The sequence below is a fragment of the Corythoichthys intestinalis genome, chromosome 12, assembly GCF_030265065.1.
Source record: "Corythoichthys intestinalis isolate RoL2023-P3 chromosome 12, ASM3026506v1, whole genome shotgun sequence".
NCBI lineage: Eukaryota > Metazoa > Chordata > Actinopteri > Syngnathiformes > Syngnathidae > Corythoichthys > Corythoichthys intestinalis.
The window spans coordinates 42,571,302-42,593,832 of record NC_080406.1 but is presented as its reverse complement, the minus strand read 5'-3'; the positions used below and the strand labels follow the sequence as shown (position 1 = coordinate 42,593,832).

Genomic DNA, 22,531 nt, shown 5'->3' with positions numbered 1-22,531 from the left:
TACATAATCAGTATAAGTTAAAACATTACATAACTGGACAGAAACTGCATGCAAATGGAAAAAAGATATGCGTAAGAAATGTGTAAAAGTGAAATAAATGAGGATGAAAGCTATGTTTTTGTCTCGTTAGATACAACAAACCTTCAGTTGCGTCCGCTTACAATGAAATACTCAAAGGAGAGGTTTGATTTATCTTTTAACATGTGCTTTAAGGATCAAAACATTTCAAAATTTTTTGACGCGTCTGGTAAATAGAAGCTGATGGGTCCACAAGCTGACAGGGTAATTTCTGTGTATCACGGCTACCATGTGAACACTCCAGAGGTGATGTAAGAAAAGGAAATGATCATTCACTGCCAGCCTCTCTAGGTCAAAATGGATTGGACGTCTAGTGCTGCTAATGGCACTGAAACATGAGCATTCACAGCTGGTCCTTTCAGTTTAAATGGATTGCACATCTATTTTTAGTCAATGGGAGACAATGAAAAGTATTTTTAGATCTTTGGGAATTGCAGTATAAGGGTACCATTAGCAATGAGTGGTTAGCTCAAGTTCTGAGGTCGTGGTTTTGAATCTGGCCTCTGTCCTACGTTGAGTTTAGGATTTTCTCAACATGCAGATAATATTTAAGACTTTAAACTGACTTTAGCATTTTTTGGGTGAAAGCAAACGTTAGGAGAAAGTTTCTTTCATCCTAAGTGGAACATACTAGCATCGCAATCGAAAACAATGTTGTGTCTTCCCAAAAGGGAGCGGAAAAAACCAAGAAAAAAGAAGCTGCCCTAAAACTATGTGGAACCCCAAAAGACAGTATAGCAGAGTGTTACTCAAAACATCAAGAGATAATGTCAGATGTACACATATGACACAAGTCACATACTGTATCGTATACTCCTCAGAGACATTTGCCAGACGTTTTTATTTAAATATATTAATATATTAAATTCGGTTCCCACCAATCCCATTCATTCTCCATCTCCGCTGGCATTCCCCAGGGTACTGTCCTGTACTGTCCTCTTTATCATTTATATCCTCCCCCTCAGTTCCATTTTTCGAAAACATAATATCAACTGTGATTGCTATGTGGTTGACACCCAGCTTTACATTCCCTCGAAACCAACCATCTCCCTCCCACCTTCCTCTCTTATCCCCTGTTTACAAGACATCAGCTCACGCTCTCCAAAAACTTCCTACTGCTCAACAGTTCAAAATCAGAAGACCTTTTAGTAGTATCCTCACAAATTACACAAATTTCTCTGTTCCGATTAAAAATGTATCCATCTCCCCCTCAACTCAGTTTAACAGTCTGGGTATCATCCTCGACAGCACGCTTTCCCTCCGCTCCCACATCAATGATATCACAAGATCAGCCTACTTCCATCTTCGCAATAATTTGCAATTCAGTCGCCACACTGCCTCCACTCTTGTTTGCTGCCTAGTCACCTCCCGGATCGACTATTGTAACTCAATGGTCTTTGGTCTCCTTCAGAAATACCTGCAGAAACTACAGCGATAGACTTCATAATGATATTGAGGGGACACCTTCCGCAGACACTGCGCCACGCCTTCAAGTAGGGGGCCGTCCCGTACTCCGCTTCAGTCGGTCGAAGTCGGTCGCAGTTATTCTCAAACACATGCAGCGATCCACCGCTGGATTTAGGTTGAAAAAGTACGAAAGCTGTACCGCTAACAAACAGGAAGGATTTTCTCAGGAGTGATTTGTTCGAGGATTCAAGGTAATTATTATATTTTTCATATCATGCATGCATTTTTCATATCATGCATGCATTTTGAAACGTTGAAAAAAAATCAATGGGAGAATAATCGCTACAGCATTGGCGTCATAATTCGCGATATTTATGTAAAATAAATGGTAGTTGCCCGTTTTTTTGTGCTTTTAACCAAGAATGGAGACTGTTTTATGTTCATATCTATCAAGAATTCAGGGATTTAAGCATTTATTCATAAAAATTTGCAACGTAAAAAGCTCTGTTTTGATAAAGGCGGCACCACAGTGGCTTAAAGACTAGCAGCACATTCAACATATTTACGTAAAATGAATGCTAGCTGCCCTTTTTTTTTTTTTTGCTTTTAACCAAGAACCGAGACTGTTTTACATCCATATCTAGAATGAATTCAAGGATTTAGGCATTTATTCACAAGAATTTTCTACGTCAAAAGCTCTTTGTCTGTGTTGTCTGTGTTAGCTTTGACGGAGATGGGCCCCCTACTAATCGGCTCCGCGCCCTGTGTCCTGTTAATATATTATGAAGTCTTTGCAACAGCTGCTCCAAAACTCTGCAGCACACCTAATCACAGGAACTCCCACCACATCACCCCCATCGGCTCCAGGTTAAACAAAGAAATATTACAAAATATTCATCACTTTTAAAGCGATTCATGGCCTGGCCTCACCCTATATTTCTGACCTCATTGGCATTAACACTCCTCCCCGCTCTCTACGCTCCTCTTCCACTCTTCACATCTTTGTCCCCCGTATCCATCTTACTACTCTCGGTTCTAGATCGTTCAGCCATTTTTCCCTTCGACTCCGGAACTCTTTACCCCTCTGATCTTAGTAATACAACCTCTTTCCCACTTTTCAAATCCTGACTCAGAACATATCGGTTTAAATGATTATATCCATCCTGATCCTCTGTTGTGTTGTGTTGTGTGTGTGTGTGAGACTTCTTTCCTTCTATTTTGATCTACGACGACTTTATTTTTATCTCTTGTATATTTAGTAGTTAGGTGTCCTTGAGTGTTGTGAAAGGCACTTTGAATTAAAATGTATTATTATTATACAGTACTTGATAATTTAAAACACTTGATGAAACAGAACTTGTGCTGGACAGTTTTTTTAAATGACTAGAGAAGCTTTAAAACATCCTGACCATCATCCAGAAATTTCTAAACCTGTGTGTACACAACTTACTTGGTCTAAAATTCACACACAATGATCAAGGATTTTTTTTAAGCAAGGGTTGCACCAGAGAATGTTTAGAATATTTTGGAACAGCCTAATATGACAGACCGCTATTAATAATATCCAAAACAGACAACTCCGTCCTTAAAATGTTTGACAGGTGCTCTTTGTTGACCCCAATAACAGTGCTCTGATAGTGGAAATAGTTTTTTTTTTTAAATATGGTATAAGGAACCTGTAGCTAATCATAACTGCGCTAAGATTTGTGACACTTTCATCACTAGCATGTTCGAAAGTTATTGATACTTGTTTTTACATGGTTTTGTTATGAACTTACAGCATTCCTTTGGGCTCCTGTTGTCACGGATCAAAGTTTTCTGGTTGGCAGCACGGAACAGTCGGGTCCAGTTGACTGTGTTGTAGTAGCACAGCTGGCTATTCTCTGCAATGTGCACGTTCCCCGCACTGATCTCTCGGAGTGACTGAAGTTGAAGTGATAAGATGCCATGCTGCTTTAACACCAGCAGGGAGATTCCGCTGAGAGGGAAGAGTTGGAGGATGGACGAAAGGAAACAAAGAAAAAAAGGTTGAAGAGGAATCACATAAAAAGGGAATGGCATGAAAAATACTTTGATGTTTGTCTTTACTCAAGATCACAAGATCACACTGCTATTTTTTTGGCATTTATGTAACTAAATTAGCATGTTCTCAGACTAATGAAGTCTATCAAATCTTACGACCAATCTAACACAACATGTATTATTGTAGTTGTAGTTTTCAATAGTGTGGAAATACACATCACATTTTCTGTTAATTTGATAGTTTATTTTGTTTTCGGTGTTCTAATATATTTACTGTCTTTAGACAATGCCATTCAACGTTTAATGATATTTCAATGGTATTTCAATGTGTATGTATAAATATATATATATATATATATATATATATATATATATATATATATATATATATATATATATATATATATATATATATATATATACACACTATGTGTGTGTTAGATATTTTTAACCTTTTACCGGGTTCGGGCTCGTGATTATTTTTGATAATTAAAAATAAGGATAATAATAACACATTTTATGATAATTCATAATTTTTAATGAACAAATATAATTATAAACTAGAGGATCCCTCTCATAGAGCAGACATCTTCTGCCTAAGCAACCCAATTCAAAGTATGGCCATGTTTCTGACCTTTGACCCCTTCTTTTCTCATGTTATCTGGGGATTTCCCCGTTTCACTTAGGTGATGGGAAATTGGGCCTGACCAAACCATTTTCATAAGATTGGAATAGTGTGTAAAAAATCAGGTTTGAGAAATGTACTTATTTATCTTTATTTTTCAGTATTATCTCAATGGCTGCCATTGACGGTGATATGCGTCCAATCCAATCTGACTTAGCTGTCTGGCAGCAATCCCAGCCAACCCCACAGTCATATTTGCTGTGAAAGGCAGTGAAACATGATTACTCAATGCCAACCTTCCCAGTTTTTAATGACGATAGTTGTCAATGGCAACATATGAGCTAAAAGCTACAAGCAACAAAATAATCCAAATGAGACACAGTGGTACTTTTACTTATGAACATCTCGACATACAGAATTTTTAGGTTAAGTCACGCCTCAACGGGAAAATATTGTCTCTGGTTATAAATGACATTTCAAAATACAAAAGGCAAAAATACAGTATGGCTGGTACTCGCCGCTCCAAGAGTTTACTGAACGTAACATACTTATAGCTGCTCTGACATTGGCTATTGCCTAGCATTCCTGGCATCCAATCGGCTAAGAGAGACCTCTACTGTATGTGTATGTGTGTATCTCAGCGTCCTCTTTATTCGCCCGTCGTGTTCCGACAGCTTTACATGAGTGTATTAACTTTTATTCTTACTTTTACTTTTATTATTTACATGGCAGTGTTGTTTTTGTCAACGATGACGATAATGAAAATATTTTGTCAACGAACAATTTTTTCATGACAATGACGAGCTAAAAACCTGTCATGGGAGACTAAAACATAATGAGACTGATGCCAGTTTTAGTCTGACGAGATGAGAACGAGATTAAAATTCACCATAGTTTCCGTCATAAGTTCACAATGTGTGACATTTTCTTATTGTATTTGTAGTTAGCATGCATCGTCGCAGTGTTTGGTCGTGTGTGCTGCACCGACCCCCACTCGCCACAATGTGTGTCCACTCCAGGCTCCTTTTGTGAAACAAATGTGTTAGGTGCTGCTTGGTAAGTTTTTATTATTATCATGGCGAGATATGCCATGTTGCTCTAGCCTTTAAAGGTATGTGCTGAGTCATCATCACACACTAAATGCAACTTGTAGCGTTAGCATAGCATTCGCATTAGCATTAGCATTTAGCGTGGTGAGTGTCGTCTTGAACTCTTGGAAAACTTTTTACATACAGTGTGTAGCGTCCATGGGAGTTTAATTGATTGAATTTAATGTACAGTTTTCCTGCTTAGTGTGTATTATTATAAAAAAGATGGTGATTTTCTTGTACACTCTACAATTATGTCCTCGACTGTCAATGCTAATGCGAAATTGTTCCTAACCTTTTATTGATTGATTTAATCACGGATTAAAATTTTTTTTGTTGACAGACGAAAACCTTTTGAGTAATTGTCGACCAAAACTAAATGAAATTTGACTGAATTTTTGTTGACTAAAACTAGACGGAGACATAACACATTTTGAAATGACTAAAATATGACTCATTAGTATTTTCGCCCAAAAGTCTAAGACGAAAATTAAAAGGGTTGCCAAAAACAACACTGTTACATGGAAAACGCGTCTCTACTTACAGAATTTTCAAGTTACGAAACTAATTTCGTAAGTAGAGGTACAACTATATAATGCGAAAACAAATCAATATTTTTTTTCCCGCTTTGTGGAACCCAATGCTGTACTAAGGAAATTTTATATGGCTATAATGTTGGAATAGATTCGTACAAACTGGGGTAATAAACTTTTTTTCCATCGTTAATACATTTCTGAGGTATTAGATCAAGACTCTGTATCGACAGCTAAGACTTGGACTCACATGCAAAATATGTGCCTGGGACATCCCTAATCATATTATCTGCCCTACAAAATACAGTGATACCTCTACATACAAATTTAATTCGTTCCAGGACCTTGTTTGTAAGTCGAAATGCTCATATGTCGAGCAGGATTTTCCCATAAGAATACATTATAATTCCATTAATTCGTTCCACAGCCCATAAACCTACACTACATGCTTAAATATACTGCTGTTACAATTGCAAATAGCAATTACAAAGAGCAAAACAAATAAATTATGAATAAAAATAATAATGATAATATAATAATAGTAATAATAATACCTGTAACAAATCGAGTTATAATGTAGCGGACTTTTTTTGCTGTACCTGAACGCACCGCGGGGCTGACGTGACGGTGAGTTTACTTTCTGTTTTAATGCTGGCGTCCGCTGCTGTTTCACAAGTTAATGAAAAAAAATGATTAGAAACCTGACAAAACTGGGGATTTCTATGGCAATGTTACCACAATAAGAATTGTCACCTTAACTTATAAAGACTGGCGAATGGAGGAGGACAGCCGGCCAAGATCGACATTTCACGGCCCTATTGTCGACCCAGTTCATGGATGCACACACACCATTCTTATATTTTGCTATCATTTACATCTTCATTTCAATCGTAAGTGTCACCTTTTTTATTTTTTTCTCCACCTGCACTAACCTTTTTGGATCTATTGTTGATTTCTCTCACAAGAAAATTAGCTGTGCGTCCGTCTTCCGGCAAAACAAAGAAACTGCGGTGTTGTCAAAAACCGTCGTGTTTCGAGCATGTCGTCAGATGTAGAAACAAATGGCGAGTCAAATTTTACATCGGACGTCAATTAGATCGTGTGTCGAAGCGATCATATGTCAAGGTACCACTGTATATATAAATAGGATAATCCATTATCATGTAATTCCCTTTCTGACCACTGTGCTCTTTGACCTCATTCCGCCAAAATTTTAATCACCTCTTCCGTTTCATATGACAAACATTTCCAGTCAATTTGATAGCAATCCTTTTAATTGTTCTTGAGTTATCTTGAACACAAACAGACAAATAGAAATACGGAACGGAATACAGTATAACCTACAGTACATAAATTCATATTACAAATACAGTTGTGGTCAAAAGTTTACATACACTTGTGAAGAACATAATGTTATGGCTCTCTTGAGTTTCCAGTTATTTCTACAACTCTGATTTTTCTCCGATAGAGTGATTGAAACAGATACTTCTTTGTCACAAAAAACATTCATGAAGTTTGGTTCTTTTATGACTTTATTATGGGTTAACAGAAAAAGTGATCAAATCTGCTGGGTCAAAAATATACATACATGGATCTGAAGAAGCAAATCATTGACTTGAACAAGTCAGGAAAGTCACTTGGAGCCATTTCAAAGCTGCAAGTCCTAAGAGCAACAGTGAAAACAATTGTTTGTAAGTATAAAGTGCATGGCACTGTTTTGTCACTGCCGCGATCAGGAAGAAAATGTAAGCTATCACCTGCTGCTGAGAGAAAATTGGTCAGGAGCGTGAAGATTCAGCTGAGAATCACCAAAAAGCAGATCTGCCAAGAATTAGAAGCTGCTCGAACACAGGTGTCAGTGTCCACAGTCAAGCGTGTTTTGCATCTCCATGGACTGAGAGGCTGCCGCACAAGAAGGAAGCCCTTGCTCCAAAAGCGGCACCTTAAGGCTCGACTGAAGTTTGCTGCTGATCACATGGACAAAGATAAGACCTCCTGGAGGAAAGTTCTGTGGTCAGACGAAACAAAAATCGAGCTGTTTGGCCACAATGCCCAGCAATATGTTTGGAAGAGAAAAGGTGAGGCCTTTAACCCCAAGTACACCATACCTACCATCAAGCACGGTGGTGGTAGTATTATGCAGTGGGGCTGTTTTGCTACCAGTGGAACTGGTGCGTTACAGAGAGTAAATGGGATAATGAAGAAGGAGGATTACCTTCAAATTCTTCAAGATAACCTAACGTCATCAGCCCGAAGATTGGGTCTTGGGCGCAGTTCGGTGTTCGAACAGGACAATGACCCCAAACACACATCAAAAGTGGTAAAGGAATGGCTAAGTCAGGCTAGAATGAAGGTTTTCGAATGGCCTTCCCAAAGTCCTGACTTAAACCCCATTGAGAACTTGTGGACAATGCTGAAGAAACAAGTCCATGTCAGAAAGCCATCAAATTTAACTGAACTGCACCAATTCTGTCGAGGAGTGGTCAAAGATTCAAACAGAAGCTTGCCAGAAGCTTGTGGATGGCTACCAAAAGCGCCTAGTTGAAGGGAAAATGGTCAAGGGACATGTTACCAAATATTAGCGCTGCTGTATGTATATTTTTGACCCAGCAGATTTGATCACTTTTTTCTGTTCACCCATAATAAAAGAACCAAACTTCATGAATGTTTTTTGTGACAAAGAAGTATCAGTTCCAATCACTCTATCAGAGAAAAATCAGAGTTGTAGAAATAACTGGAAACTCAAGAGAGCCATGACATTATGTTCTTCACAAGTGTATGTAAACTTTTGACCACAACTGTACATTCTACAAGTAACCTTCACCTCTGGTAGGTTTCACCTACTGGCAGGTAATTCATTTTCATAGTTTTTAACTCATTGCCAGGCAGGGAGAACGCCAAACATCCATTTCATTGAAACCGTGAGGATAGACTGTGAATGCTCATGTTTCAGCGCTGTTGACTGCATTACACGTCCCATCCATTTTAACTTGGAGGTCTGGCAGTGATAAATGGCTACCAGCGTCTCTCAGTCAAAATGGATTGGATGTCTAACGTTGTCACTTGCAGCCAATGAGCAAAATAGATGCTGTATAAAGACATCCATGTTTGCATCAAATTTATACCTGTACAAAGCTCTCCCCCCGATTGTTACCAAGTTGCTGAAAACACTCAAGTCGGTTATGTTGTCGGGCCAAGACTGGATGTTAAGAAAGCCTAAATGGGGATGCAAACACAAACAGACAAATAGGTTATAATGAATCACCGCCACTGACAGAAAAAAAAATAAATAAATAACGCAAATATGTGTGTTGGCATCCCTCGAGGAGTAGCAGCATTCCAGGATCGAGTAACCACACTGCTCTAGGCTAGAGTTGGGTGCCAGCTGTGCGTGTACGTCTCATCAAGTCTCATATATCAACATTTTTGCATTTCCTTTAAGCAATCTGCATCTCAGTCTTGAATCATTTAAAAAGATGAGCTGAGAGGGTGGATGTGGCTCATTTAGGATTTTCAATAATGGATTCAAAAATATGAAATATTCAGTAGAGACCAGTAGGAGGTACAATTCTCTAGCCAATATCAGAAAACAAACAAAATAAGTGGATGGGGGAGTAAGAAAGTAATATCAGGTGGAATAATGGATGGGAGACGAAATGAATTGAAATGAAGAAAACATGCATTTCTTGGAGATTAAAACAACACTATGGATATGTTGCCTTAACGACAAACACTTGCATCCTAGAGAATATGTGGTGGAGACAACTAGAAAATCATTGTAGGTGTGATGGGCAGTGTGGACTGTTCGCTAATCAATGAACAATCAGACTCCATTATATTAAACTGCACATTTTTCTTCTGCAGGAAGCATAATATTTACTCAAGATGTTGAGAGGCAAGAGGAGATGAAGTAAACAGGGAACCTTTTTGTAGACAAGACGGCAATAACCTTCAGCAGCATCTTTATCAGTTTGCGGACATTGTTTTGTTTATACCAATCCCTGCTGAGCTGCGGCGTCAGAGTGGAGTCGAAGGCATATTAAGAGTGTTTGATGAAGAAATGAGAAAAGACAAAAGTCAGGTAAATGTGAGGATGCACAGAGTGGGGTTGAGAGTGTGTTAATGTGAGTTGAATTTTACGCAAGTCCATAAAGTTCAATTTATGTGCCTTTTATGTGAAACATAAAAAAATTACCAATCATGGCAAAATTCAAATTAGTTTTGTATTATTAAAATTTGAAGTGCATGAGCAAATGCTTACGTCATGACAGAAGTGTTTTTGAGAAAACACACTAAAGAACCATTTTAACGCGGTATGGTTGGAATTAAATCATCATGTTTTAATGCCATCGACGGTGATAGACCTCCAATCCATTTTGGCCAGGAAAGGCTCGCATCAATGCGAACTCTCCCAGTCAAAATAGATTGCTCATCTATTGCCATCAATGCCAGCCAATGAGTTGAACTTTGAAAAATGTTGAAGGTTGTTAGAACAGCAGGAAGGTTGTTAATCTATTTTCTTCGTTTCAGTGTTGTAAGTGATAATTTGACAAAATAGAGGATGTATACAAATCTAAATTTTATATGTAAGAGCACATACATACAGTATACATATAAAGTAAGGATATTCCGAAAAGTCGGGGCCGAAAATAGCAATGCATTCTTCATTTTCGGCCAAAAACCAAAAACTAACTAAAAATGCATTGTTGCTATTTTCGGCCATACGTGGAGTTTAGGAGGGGGGGCCAGCCCAACCCCTCCATGGCCGAAAAGTCTCATTGCATGTACAGTGGGGAGAACAAGTATTTGATACACTGCCAATGGGTTTTCCCATTGTGAGTGTATCAAATACTTGTTCTCCCCACTGTAATTGACTTTCCTATCTATGATTTTAAAATTAAGAGTTTTCCGGTAAAATATTGTTTATAAAAGTTGTATTGCAATTAAACAAAAAACAAAAATGAATGAAATGAACAAAAAAATATTTTTATTAGATATTTTATAATGGGTCAAAATTATTTTTCCGAACAGATCATGTGACCAGCACCTTAGCTAGCTGAGCCAAAACCACCCGAGAACCGAAGAGGCAAAATGGATACACGTGATTTTTTTCAAACCTAAGCTTTCAAAAACGACAACAACTACTGAGCAAGAACCAAGGATTGAAAATTTGGACCATGAAACGCTAGAGACCACCGTCAAAATGGTGAGCGGAGTTTGCCCACTAAAGACGCTAATTGTTCGACTGGTGTCTTGTCAGTGTAGTTACCCTCGTCAAAAATTGTATCCCCTGGCCGCGGGAGCGCACAAACACACATTAGTTATGAGTTACGTCGACTTAAACAATTAATTGAAGCCAGAAAAGAACAACGGTTATATATTTTGGACATTGACGTTTATTAAACTGGAGAAACTCAATACAGTATTTGAATTACAGTAATAACAGTTATAGGTCCTCCTATGAGTAAAACAGTAAAACATAGCTTTTTTTTTACATTCAGTACGTATGATACGTTTTACGGCAGAAAAAAAAAGTTTTTTGAAAGATGGCCATGTTTTAAAACCTCGTAGATAACTACATCACCAAAACACGGATATCACGCAAATCAGTGCAGCGCAGTGGCCCCGCCAAGGGGATACAATTTTTGACTGGGGTAACTACATTGGCACGACACCGGCGCGTGTACCATATTTAATGGATGCCGATTTTGGCAAAAGTATAGCTGTCCTAAGCAGCCTGACTTAGAATTCCCCTCAAGAATGATTGGAAACAAAGAAAAACGCTCATTTTCAACTTATTATTTTAATCATTCTTGTAAGTTAATTTCATTGTTGGCACTGTGTTTCGAGGTCATCAACATGTTGTGCCCCCCCGCACCAAAGTAAAAATCCACCTATGTTTTCTGCCCCAACCTTTCAGCACATTTCTTATATAAAGTCTATGTATGCACTGTTTTCTCTTTTTTTCAACCCAGTGCATTCAAGTTCTTTGCCACCTTAGTAGCATGCTGTCTTACCACCTCATTTGTTTTTATGTAAAAGTCAAAAGATCGTGCACTTCAACATATTCTTCTGAGAGCACATTCATGTATAACACAAATTACAGAATGTAGCCACTTAAGAAGACAGGGTCAGCGCTCACAAGCAATTGTAATGTGGGTTCAGGATTTGGTAATTACGACACTGAGAAACCTAAGTATAAGACACATCATTTTGATTTGATTGCCCACTCCACAAGAAATGTTTTGAAGAGACAATAAAAGAGGGGGAGGGGGAGTAATTGGAAAAGCCGAGACAAGTGTGCTATGTGTAGGATGAGCTCATTTAAAAGCAGGAGGGAAAACACTTGTGACCTTGGGGTCACAGAGGCAGGTTGGCTGCCTCCGTCAAATGTCTTGTAGTCGTGACAGCTCAGGGAGATGACAAGCTGAACAGAGACAGACTCTCCTACAAAACCATGGTTGGTTACTCCTCCCCTATCATATAAAGATTTTTCCCCCCCTCCATTTTGAATCTGAATGTATTATAATAAATCTGAACCCGCACTTGGAAAAATAACAATTTTGGCTAATTGCTTTATGTCAATATAACAAAAATAAAACTACCAACATGCTTGCTAACAATGCTAAAGAATAAGAATTGAAAAAAGGAGGTGTTACTTTTTCATGTCACTGCATGCATTGAGGAAAGGCTTACTACTTGTCACTTTCAAAATGGATGAGTATATTACAGCCAATATTGTATTTTCCCTCTGCTATAAGGGGAAAAAAGCAATGACAACTGTACACAGCTCAGAGGAAGAAATGTGTCAGGAGTTGCTGAAGGATTAATGATGCACACCACATGTTTTTTTCGTGGTGCATGAAGGGAAAACTAAGAATGGTAAATTTAAGGCTGCCCCTCATCTCTAGGGAATGGCAGCCGAAACAGAGAAGATTGAAAGACTCATCTGATATTCAACTTATGCCTCTATGTCTGTCCTCAGTGTGGACCATCTCCAGAGGGAGGATGGGAACGAGACTTAACTAAACACACAGAGCAAAACAGACTTTATATGCACAACAAAAAGGATGTGGATGTTTTTGTTGGTCTTAACAATGCCAAGGAAGCGATGTCAATGTCATTGTTTGCAAATTAGCCGAGGAGCCCAAGGATTAGACCAGAAAGTGCACGTAGGTAAAAATCTGATCATTATCATCACATCATCACAGCTTATCTCTTTCAGTGTCATTGACGATGATACACGTCCAATCATGTGGCTATTTCAATCCTTCGGCAGTGGATTTAAATATGTTTGTCACTAGTACACGTCCAATCTATTTGAACGGGAATGGTTGTCAGCAATTCAACCTTTCCCCTGCAAGTTGTAATGGATTGGACGTCTATCACCTTCAATGGTAATCAAATAAAAAATCATAGAGAAACAGTATCGAGAAATGTGTATTAAATTCGAACTTGGTGGATATAGAATTTAACAACAAACAAACAAGCTGACAACAAACGAAAAAAATGTTGGATTTTTATTTTTATGATAATAATTATTTATTTACCAATTGATATTTTTCTTTTTTTTTTTTTCTTTTTTTTTAACTATTCTTACTTTAAAATAATTAGTACATTTTAGGTTTTAAAATATAATTTTGTTTGGTAAAAAACAACAACTTGAAGGGCTGGCAGCAATCGTTTGATCACTGCCAACACCCGAGTCAAATAGGATTGGACGTCTATCGCTGTCAATGGCAGTGAAACACAATCACTCACAACCAGCAATCCCAATTGAAATGGATTTGATTTTTATGACTATTAATGGCAGTGAATGAGGTAAGGGCCGTGTGCAAATGTTGTCTGGACAAAACTTACCTGTAATTTCCCTAACCGTTCGAAATACATTGAGTTTTTCTGGGTCCAAAGCTTCAATGTTATGATAGACATCCCTGTAAATGACAACAGGACAACAGCAACACAAATTAACTAATATATTATCATTATTATCATTTTTGCATTTAGGTGAAATTAATCGACACGTAACGTATGGAAATGTAAGCAACACTGTGTCAAGTAACTATTTCATTCATTCATCTTCTGACCCGCTTGTTCTCAAGAGGGTCATGGGGGTGCTGGAGTCTATGCCAGCTACTGTAACTATGGGAAGTAAGTGTGGTACACCCTAGTTGCCAACCAATTGCAGGGCACAAGGAGACGAAGGACCATTCATGCACACACTAGGGACAATTTAGAGTGTTCAACCATGCATGTTTTTGGGATGTGAGAGAAAACCTACCCAGATAAAGCCCCCACAGGCATGGGAGGAACATGCAAACTCCCCACAGGAAGGCTAGAGACCGGGATTGAACCCTTGATTTTAGAACTGTGAGGCAGACATACTAAATACCGTATTTTTCAGACTATAAATTGCACCTGGGAATAAGTCGCACCAGCCCAAAATGAGCAATGAAGAGGAGGAAAAACATATACCGTATTGGCCCGAATATAAGAAGGCCCTGATTATAAGACGACCCCCTCTTTTTCAAGACTCAAGTTTGAAAAAAAGACTTTTTGAACACCAAATTAGTTTTTATACAGAAAATAATTACAGTACATCCGAAAAAAATGATTATAACAATATATTTGAAAGAAAAAGCATGTTATTTTGCCTCATTCAAATCTTAATATCCGAACATTTAAATATGTAAACTAAAGTGCAATCACATTCGTAAATGAATGGCTTCTGGTTTTTGAAATGTAAATAAACCAATCTATTGTGATAAAACAACAAAAATACAATAACTGCATTAACCATCAAAGTGAAGTCTAACTGTAACTGTAGTCTTGAAACAAATCTGAATAAGAAAAAAAACTGCAATAAAATAATGCAAACTGGTTAAACTTGAGAGTAGCTGAGATCTGTCATAACAGAACATCGCTTCAATGATATCTGGCGTCATCTAGTGTCGTAAATGGGTATAACGTCTAAACCGCGAATATAAGACGACCCCCTCTTTTTCGTCTAATTTCAATGCAAAAAAAAATGTCTTATATTCGGGCCAATACGGTACTAGTATAAGTCGCACCGGAGTATACAGTAAGTCACATCTTTGGGGGAAATATACTTAATAATATCCAACACATAGAACAGATATGTCATCTTGAAAGGCATTTTAAAATAAAAATACAACAGAGAACAACATGCTGAATAAGTGTACAGTATGATAATGTTACATTACGCATGAACAACGAAATGCGAACGTGACCGGTATATTAACGTAACATAACTAATAAAAGTTATTCAGATAACTATAGCATAAAAAACATGCTAACAAGTTTACCAAACCATCAGTGTCACTCCAAAACACCAAAATAGCATGTGAAATGATGTAATAATGTGGTAATTATTTCACACATAAGTCGCCCCAGAGTATAAGTCGCACGTCAGCCAAACTATGAAAAAAAAAAAAACTGCGACCTATAGTCCGAAAAATACGGGTACTTGTCCACCATGCCGCCCGATTCATACATTCTAATTATTAATACTATTAATCATGGGTATGTACAGTATGTAAGCTATGTCTCACCCTTTGATTCCCGTGATGAGAAAAACCAAATTGCCATTTATTTTGGTGCAATTAACAAATTTGTCAATGTTACTGGAGTCCACTGTTTGATCAGCCTGTAGACTGGCAGTTCCAATGCCATCACATGCTGTAAAACACAAACAGATGGCAAAAAAGCAATACTTTAGTTAAACAAAGAAATGTCATCCCAAGTAAGAGGTATTATTACCCTTTTTTTACCTTCCACAAAATGTCACAAAAACCATTTCAAAAAGAACTAACATAACTTTTCTGAAAAAGTTCACCTTTTGGACAGATGTCTGTACAAGGAATGCACATCTTGATGTGGTTCTCCTCCACTTCCATCTTGTTACTGGGGCACGCTCTCACACAGGAGCTCTGGTCCACCACAAAATTATCTGAAAAACATTGTGTTGTAAATGTCAACCACAGATTGTGGCTTGTTTGTTATACAAGTGAAGAAAATCACACATAAAGGGCAAAAACGACTTTCTTCTGACTCACACTGGAGGAAAGCACTAGATTTCTGGATAAAAGTACCATAACTTGATTGTTGTAGTGTTCTGCTTTGAAAAAGAACATAGCCATAGATCGTTCTTATCCACAACCTACTGTACTGTACCTGTATATACACGCTCTTACTTTGCCCCCCCCCAAATAAGAAGCTCTCTGAGGGGACTCAACAATAATGAACAAACGGCTCTGAAGAAGTCACAGTAAGAGTCCATTTCTGTCTTTGGAGAGGCAATTTAGACGGTAGTTTCTCAACCTACAGTTAGGAGTGTAAAGTTAATAATTCCTGGTCTGACACTTTTCTTTTTCTTAGCAAAGAATCCTGTAGTTTGTAGTTCATTTTAGTAGTAGTGTAGTGTAGTTCTTTGACATTATGAAACCATTAAATCCTGAGTTGCTTTGTGTTTACATGGTGGTGACTGTCTTTTGAATGGAGGAGGCTGTTAGTCCTTCCCTCAGCTTGATTGCAAATCCTTAAGGATTGAAGTGTAAAGCATCGATTCTTTTTGAGCATCACACATTCCTGTGAAACTGGCGCATGACCTCTGAGCAACACTTTCAAAGTATTTTTGGTGGAAATCTTGTTCAAAGTTCTCCAAAAAGTTGAAAAGCCTCATATTGAAGAAAAAAGGACATGAAAAAGGTTTACCATTAGTCATTTACAGTGGCTGGCATAGACTTCATAATGATATTGACGGGACAGAATCCCCAGACACTGCACCACGCCTTCAAGTAGCGGGTCGTCCCACACTCCGCTTCAGTCGGTCGAAGTCGGTTGCAGTTATTCTCAATCACATACAGTGATCCAATGCCAGATTCAGGTTGAAAAAATACAAAAGCTGTACCGCATACAAACAGGAAGGATTGTCTCAGGAGTGATTTGTTCGAGGATTCTAGGTAATTAATTTTTTTTCGTACAATGCATGCATTTTGAAACGTTGTGAAAAAAATTAATGGGTGAAATTAACCACTACTTTATTGGTGTCATAATTCGCAATATTTACATAAAATAAGTGCTAACGGCCCGTTTTTAAAATTTTTTTTTTTACTTTTAACCAAAAATTGAGACTGTTCGACGTTCATATCTATAAAGAATTCAGGGATTTAAGCATTTATTCACAAGAATTTTCAACGTAAAAAGCTCTTTGTGATGATAAGGCGGCGCCACAGTGGCTTAAAGACTAGCACCACATTCGACATATTTACGTAAAATAAATGCTAACTGCCCAGTTCTCTGCTCTTTCAACAAAGAATCGAGACCGTTTTACGTCCATATCTGTCAAGAATTCAGGGATCTACGCATTTATTCACAAGAATTTTCAATGTTAAAAGCTTAGTAATGATAAGGCGGGGCCACAGTGGCTTAAAGACTAGCAGAACATTCGACATATTTACGTAAAATAAATGCTAACTGTCCGTTTTATTTTTTTGTTGTTTAAACCAAGAATCAAGACTGTTTTACGTCAATATCTATAAAGAATTCAGGGATTTAATCATTTATTCACAATAAATTTCAATGTAAAAAGCTCTTTATGGTTATAAGGCAGCGCCACAGTGGCTTAAAGACTAGCAGAACATTCAACATATTTACGTAAAATAAATGCTAACTGTCCGTTTTTTTTTTGGTTTTAACCAAAAATTGAGACTGTTTTACATCCATATCTATAAAGGATTTAGGGATTTAAGCATTTAGTCACAATAATTTTCAACATATCTGTGTTTCTACTCAGTCAGCTTTGACGGAGTTAGGCCCCCTATTAATCGGCCCCGCAGCCCGCGCCCCGTGTCCCGTCAATATACAGTGCTGCTCGAAAGTTTGTGAACCCCACAGCGATGGTCAGATTTTTTGTAAAAAAAAAACTAAAATAACCTTATTAAATGTTAAGTTATACCCAAATCCACAATACTGACATTCCAAATAATGGACTGAAACAAAAGAAATAGTTATATTGTCATTCTTTATTTAACAAAAGTGGTTGATTTAAGAAAAACTCAGATATCATGTGTGCAAAAGTATGTGAACCCCTTCAGTTAATAGGATATTGCGCCTCCTTTTGCAGAGATTACCTCAACCAAACGGTTTCTGTTGTGACTAATCAGCCTCTCACATCTACTTTGGGGGATTTTTGCCCATTCTTCCTTGCAGAACGCAGTCAGTTGAGAGAGGTTTGATGGGCGTCTGGCATGAACTGCTCGCTTCAGGTCCCGCCACAGCATTTCAATGGGATTTAGGTCAGGACTTTGACTGGGCCAGTCCAGAACACGAATCTTCTTCTTTTTCAGCCATTCCTTGGTTGTATTGCTGGAATGCTTTGGATCATTATCATGTTGCATGATCCACCTTCTGCCAAGCTTTAACTTCAAAACAGATGGCGTCAGGTTATGTTCTAGGATTTGACAATATTCCTCAGAATTCATGATTCCCTGGACTATGTGGAGTTGTCCAGGTCCTGAGGATGAAAAGCAAGCCCAGATCTTGACATTCCCACCTCCATGCTTCATTGTTGGGAGAAGGTTCTTTTGGTGGTATGCAGTGTTGACTTTTCGCCAGACATGGCGGTTTTGGTTGTGACCAAACAGTTCAATTTTGCACCTACATCAGTTGATGAAAACTCTTTTTAATTTAGTCTCGACAACACAACTGTTAAAAAAACAAAAAAAAAAACTACTGAATTGATTGATTAGGAAATCAGGTTGAAATAATAGAAAATTCCAAAATGTTGAGGGGGTTCACAAACTTTTGAGCAGCACTGTATTATGAAGTCTTTGTAGCTGGTTTATGATTTATTTCATTGGCTGCCATTGAGGGTGCTAGACATTCAATCCATTTTAAATGGGAGGGCTTGCAGCGAATAAATGTTCACTCACTGCCAACCCTCCCAATTGAAATGGCTTAATGTCTACTAGTGAAAAACAAATTTAAAATTCAAAGTAGAGCTATGAAAAGAGCCATATAATTCTACATCTATCTTCGGCAATGGTACTGAAAGAGTTAAAAGTGCAAATGCTCTTGTGATGTTATTTTATTTAAGTTGGATATCTGTTTTCTGTGCCCATTTAACATCAATATTTTATTATCACTTTCCCTTGTAATAGCCAAGAAAAAGCTAACACAAATGAAGTGTGTTCTGTAGGTGTACAGTGTTGAAACTTACGTGGGCATTTCTTGACACAGAATGCTCCATAAGTGTATTTGGCCCTTGGGTTGTGTTCCACCTGGAAGGTGGTGGGATTGTACAAAAAATGCTGGGGACACTGCGTTACACATGCTCCACTGTCATTGAAGTTTGTACATGCCTGTACATAGTGAAAAAAATAAAAATTAAAATTAAAAAAACATTGCACGTTGCAAATAGCACAACCAGATATGACAAAACAAATCGCAGAATAACATTAAACTTTCGATTGACATTTTACTTATCTTTCGTCATTGTCGCAATACATAAACCTGTTCTTGCAATGTCCAATTTCAACTGACTTGCTAAATTTATGGGATTTCCTAGGCTATAGCAGTACAAATAGTTGGCCTCAAGATGCTCCACCAATAATTAACCAATTGCCTCGTCCTGCCAACGGTACGTGAGTAATGAATGCAAGAAAATTGAAAATAGCAACATATGTAATCCACACAGAACAAAGACAGCACAGGTTCCAATATACAGTAAATATCAATTAATTCTATTATTTATGATATTAGGCTATCTTATTTAAAAATACAACAGTTGTAAAAGTCAAAACCACTTGTCAAAAGTATTAGGAGCAGTGTTCTTAATCTTACTTTAAAAAAGTAATTAATCACAGTTATAAATTCTCCCAAAAAGTAATTGAGTTAGTAACTCAGTTACCTAAATGTGAGAGTAATTAGTTACTTGGCAAAGTAACTGGTGTTACTTTTCATGTTATTTATGTATTTATTTATTTGTTTATTTATTTATTTATTCCATAAAAACAGGTCTCACTTTGGATTTTTGGGACAATTGGCCCTAGCCCAATTCTTTAACCTACACTTAACTAGACACAGGGGTATTGCGGATATTGGGACAACTAGATAGTAACCTTTGCTATGTGTGGAAGTCATTTAATGTTGTGAATCAACCATTAAAGTTGTTAAAATTGCTCCCCTTATTGCATTTGTTCCCTTCTGTCTACTTTCGACATGTGAAAGTTTTAAAACTGTTTCATCATTCAAAGATAGATTCAAGTCAAGATTTTGCCGATTTAGGAGTATTTTAGTTAAAAAGTTAATTAGGTCCGCTAGCAATGTACTCTACACACCGAGCCTTCCTGAGAAGTCTTTTGCTTTAAGCTGGCGGCTGTTTACGAATGCCGGTGAGTCTATCATTTCACATCTAGTTCCCTATACATGCGCTAACGCCGCCGTGTCTGTCATTTTGCATCTAGTTCTATATACATGTGATATCTACCGTAGCATCATGTGGGTGTAGTTTGCAGACTATCGGCTACAGTAAGGTATTATTGGAGCCACCTAGCATCGCATTTGCAACAGCGTCACGACTCCCTTCCCTCCTCCCAACTCCCGCACTGCTCTCTCGTCCGAGTGCCTCACTTTTCTCACATCATTCAACCAACGTGGTAGCACATAGTAAAGCACGCCTTTACATCTTCAGTAATGGTAATGGTGTTGCAAAGATCAAAAGTAAGTAATTGATTACTCACTACTGAAAAAAAAATAACGCCGTTAGTAAGACCGTTATACTCTAATGCCGTTATTAATTCCACTGATTAGGAAGTAGTTATCTTTAAACTTAAACAAATATATGTACCCTACTGTGCTGCATCTGTTTAACCTGCATAGTTTTAGGTTTGGTCACTACTTAATACATTTCACATTTGTGGCATGTTAGTTTAATCTCTATCCAAAATTAGGTGAGTGGGGAAAAGCTGTCATAATTGTTTCATCATTTTTCGCCAAAAAATTAAAAAATGTATTATATCGTAGCATATTGATATTGTAACATAAAATGGCACATATCATGATAGATTTTTTTTTCCTTATCGCACAGCACTATTTACAATAGCTCAGTAATGAACATAGGAGCCAATGTTCTCTTGTGTGTTGAATTAAAAGAATAATTACAGCCACACTAACTACTGTTGTGGACTACGACAAGAAAATTAAATCAGATGAGCTGTATACTGTATTTGTCGTGGCTGAACATGTGTTGTGTTGTTTTGTGCTGTGTACGTAAAAGTATTTTCACTTACAAAGCAGTCAGTGTCCTTTGGACCAAAGCAGCCACCTGCACACTCACGATGGCAGCAGTCACTCACATAGGGCCCAAAACAGCGACCATCACACTGTTCAGCACACACTGTCTTAGTTACTGTGGATATGGAAATTACAAAAACAAGATAATTGTTAAACAGAAAATTTTTAAACAGTACTCTGAAGACAGAAATCTAGGTTGGCTACAAATGTACTCAGCCACTATTGAAGAATGACTAGAGTTCAAATAGAATTTTTATGCTTGAGCCTTAACAAGAAGCATATTGTACATTTCAGAAATTTGAGAATTAAGTACCTCACAAAAGGAGTACAACCCTTAAACTTATATATCAGGATATATTTTTGGAAGAAAATTCCAAATTCTTCATTGGTGTGACAACCAGTTAGATGAATAAATGTTGAATTTATACTAGTATATTACAGCTTGCAAACCACAGAAAATGTACTGTCTCATCAAAATAACTCTACACAGAGACAATGTCTAAACCGCTGGCAACAAAAAACACCAATCTAAGAAAATGAGCAAAATCTATGGCCCTTCCAACAGTGTTTCAACTCAAAAGTTTCAGGTTTATATACTAGGCATCGTTATTTACAAAGAGCAACAACTCTTTTTCATACCCTCAAATAGTTCTTTGCCATGAAGTGGTAAGACACCAGGGTGGGAAAGTAGATAATTGGGCCCAATTTGAACATCTTCACTTAAGTGCGTGAAGCCAGCTTAGTGGCCAGCGGGTACACATTAATGGTGGTGTGTTGAGTTATTTTGAAAGAACAGTACATTTACAATTGTTATAGTTCATGTGTGCTTCATATTTCGAGCAAAGTGCCTTTTATTTTATGTTGTACCTTGTAAAATATACAAATACATAGATATACATAGAGATATTTGCAAGTTATTTTGATATACAGCTAACATGAAAAAATTAGGAATGTCAGAATAAATTGCTTGTGGGTATTTTTCTTGTGAAGCAATGTGCAAAAATACACATAGTGCTTTCACACATTTCCTCATAAAGTGATGAAATATCATCACCATAATGTATACAAGCCAGCCTGAAACGCATATAAACATGTACTCAACCATATGTCTAAAAAGAAAGAACTATATGTAGCATGTCATTTTGTGTGTAAGGATAAAACAAAATGGTTGGCTTTATTATATGGACACATCCAAGGTGCGAACTACGTGGGAGCCAGAGGGGTTTCAGCCCCCCGTAATGAGACATGATCTCCTCTGGAAACATCATTTGTGATTTTTTTTGGGGGGGTAGTCATGTAATTATTGGCAAAATGCTGTTCTTCTCATGTATTTTCTGCATTTTATTTTTATTATTTTTTGCATAATCATAATCACTTTAATAAAGACGTGCACAGTTCGTGTGCTCCTTACCACGGAGGCGGAGGACCGCTGTTTCTTTACATCACTTCGGAACCCCCCAAAA

The 22,531-nt window shown here is 37.5% G+C and overlaps 1 protein-coding gene across 1 annotated transcript in view; it reads right to left on the bottom strand.

Moving 5' to 3' along the window:
- Positions 1-22,531, bottom strand: part of LOC130927503 (receptor tyrosine-protein kinase erbB-4-like) — a 452,680-nt gene that overhangs the window by 120,161 nt on the left and 309,988 nt on the right. The window contains exons 6-12 of the mRNA XM_057853388.1: positions 21,065-21,183; positions 18,994-19,135; positions 15,610-15,723; positions 15,326-15,452; positions 13,614-13,687; positions 8,879-8,969; positions 3,264-3,463 (exon numbers count right to left, since the gene is read on the bottom strand). Coding sequence (XP_057709371.1) covers positions 3,264-3,463; positions 8,879-8,969; positions 13,614-13,687; positions 15,326-15,452; positions 15,610-15,723; positions 18,994-19,135; positions 21,065-21,183 — 867 coding nt within the window. The remainder of the gene's footprint in view (positions 1-3,263; positions 3,464-8,878; positions 8,970-13,613; positions 13,688-15,325; positions 15,453-15,609; positions 15,724-18,993; positions 19,136-21,064; positions 21,184-22,531) is intronic.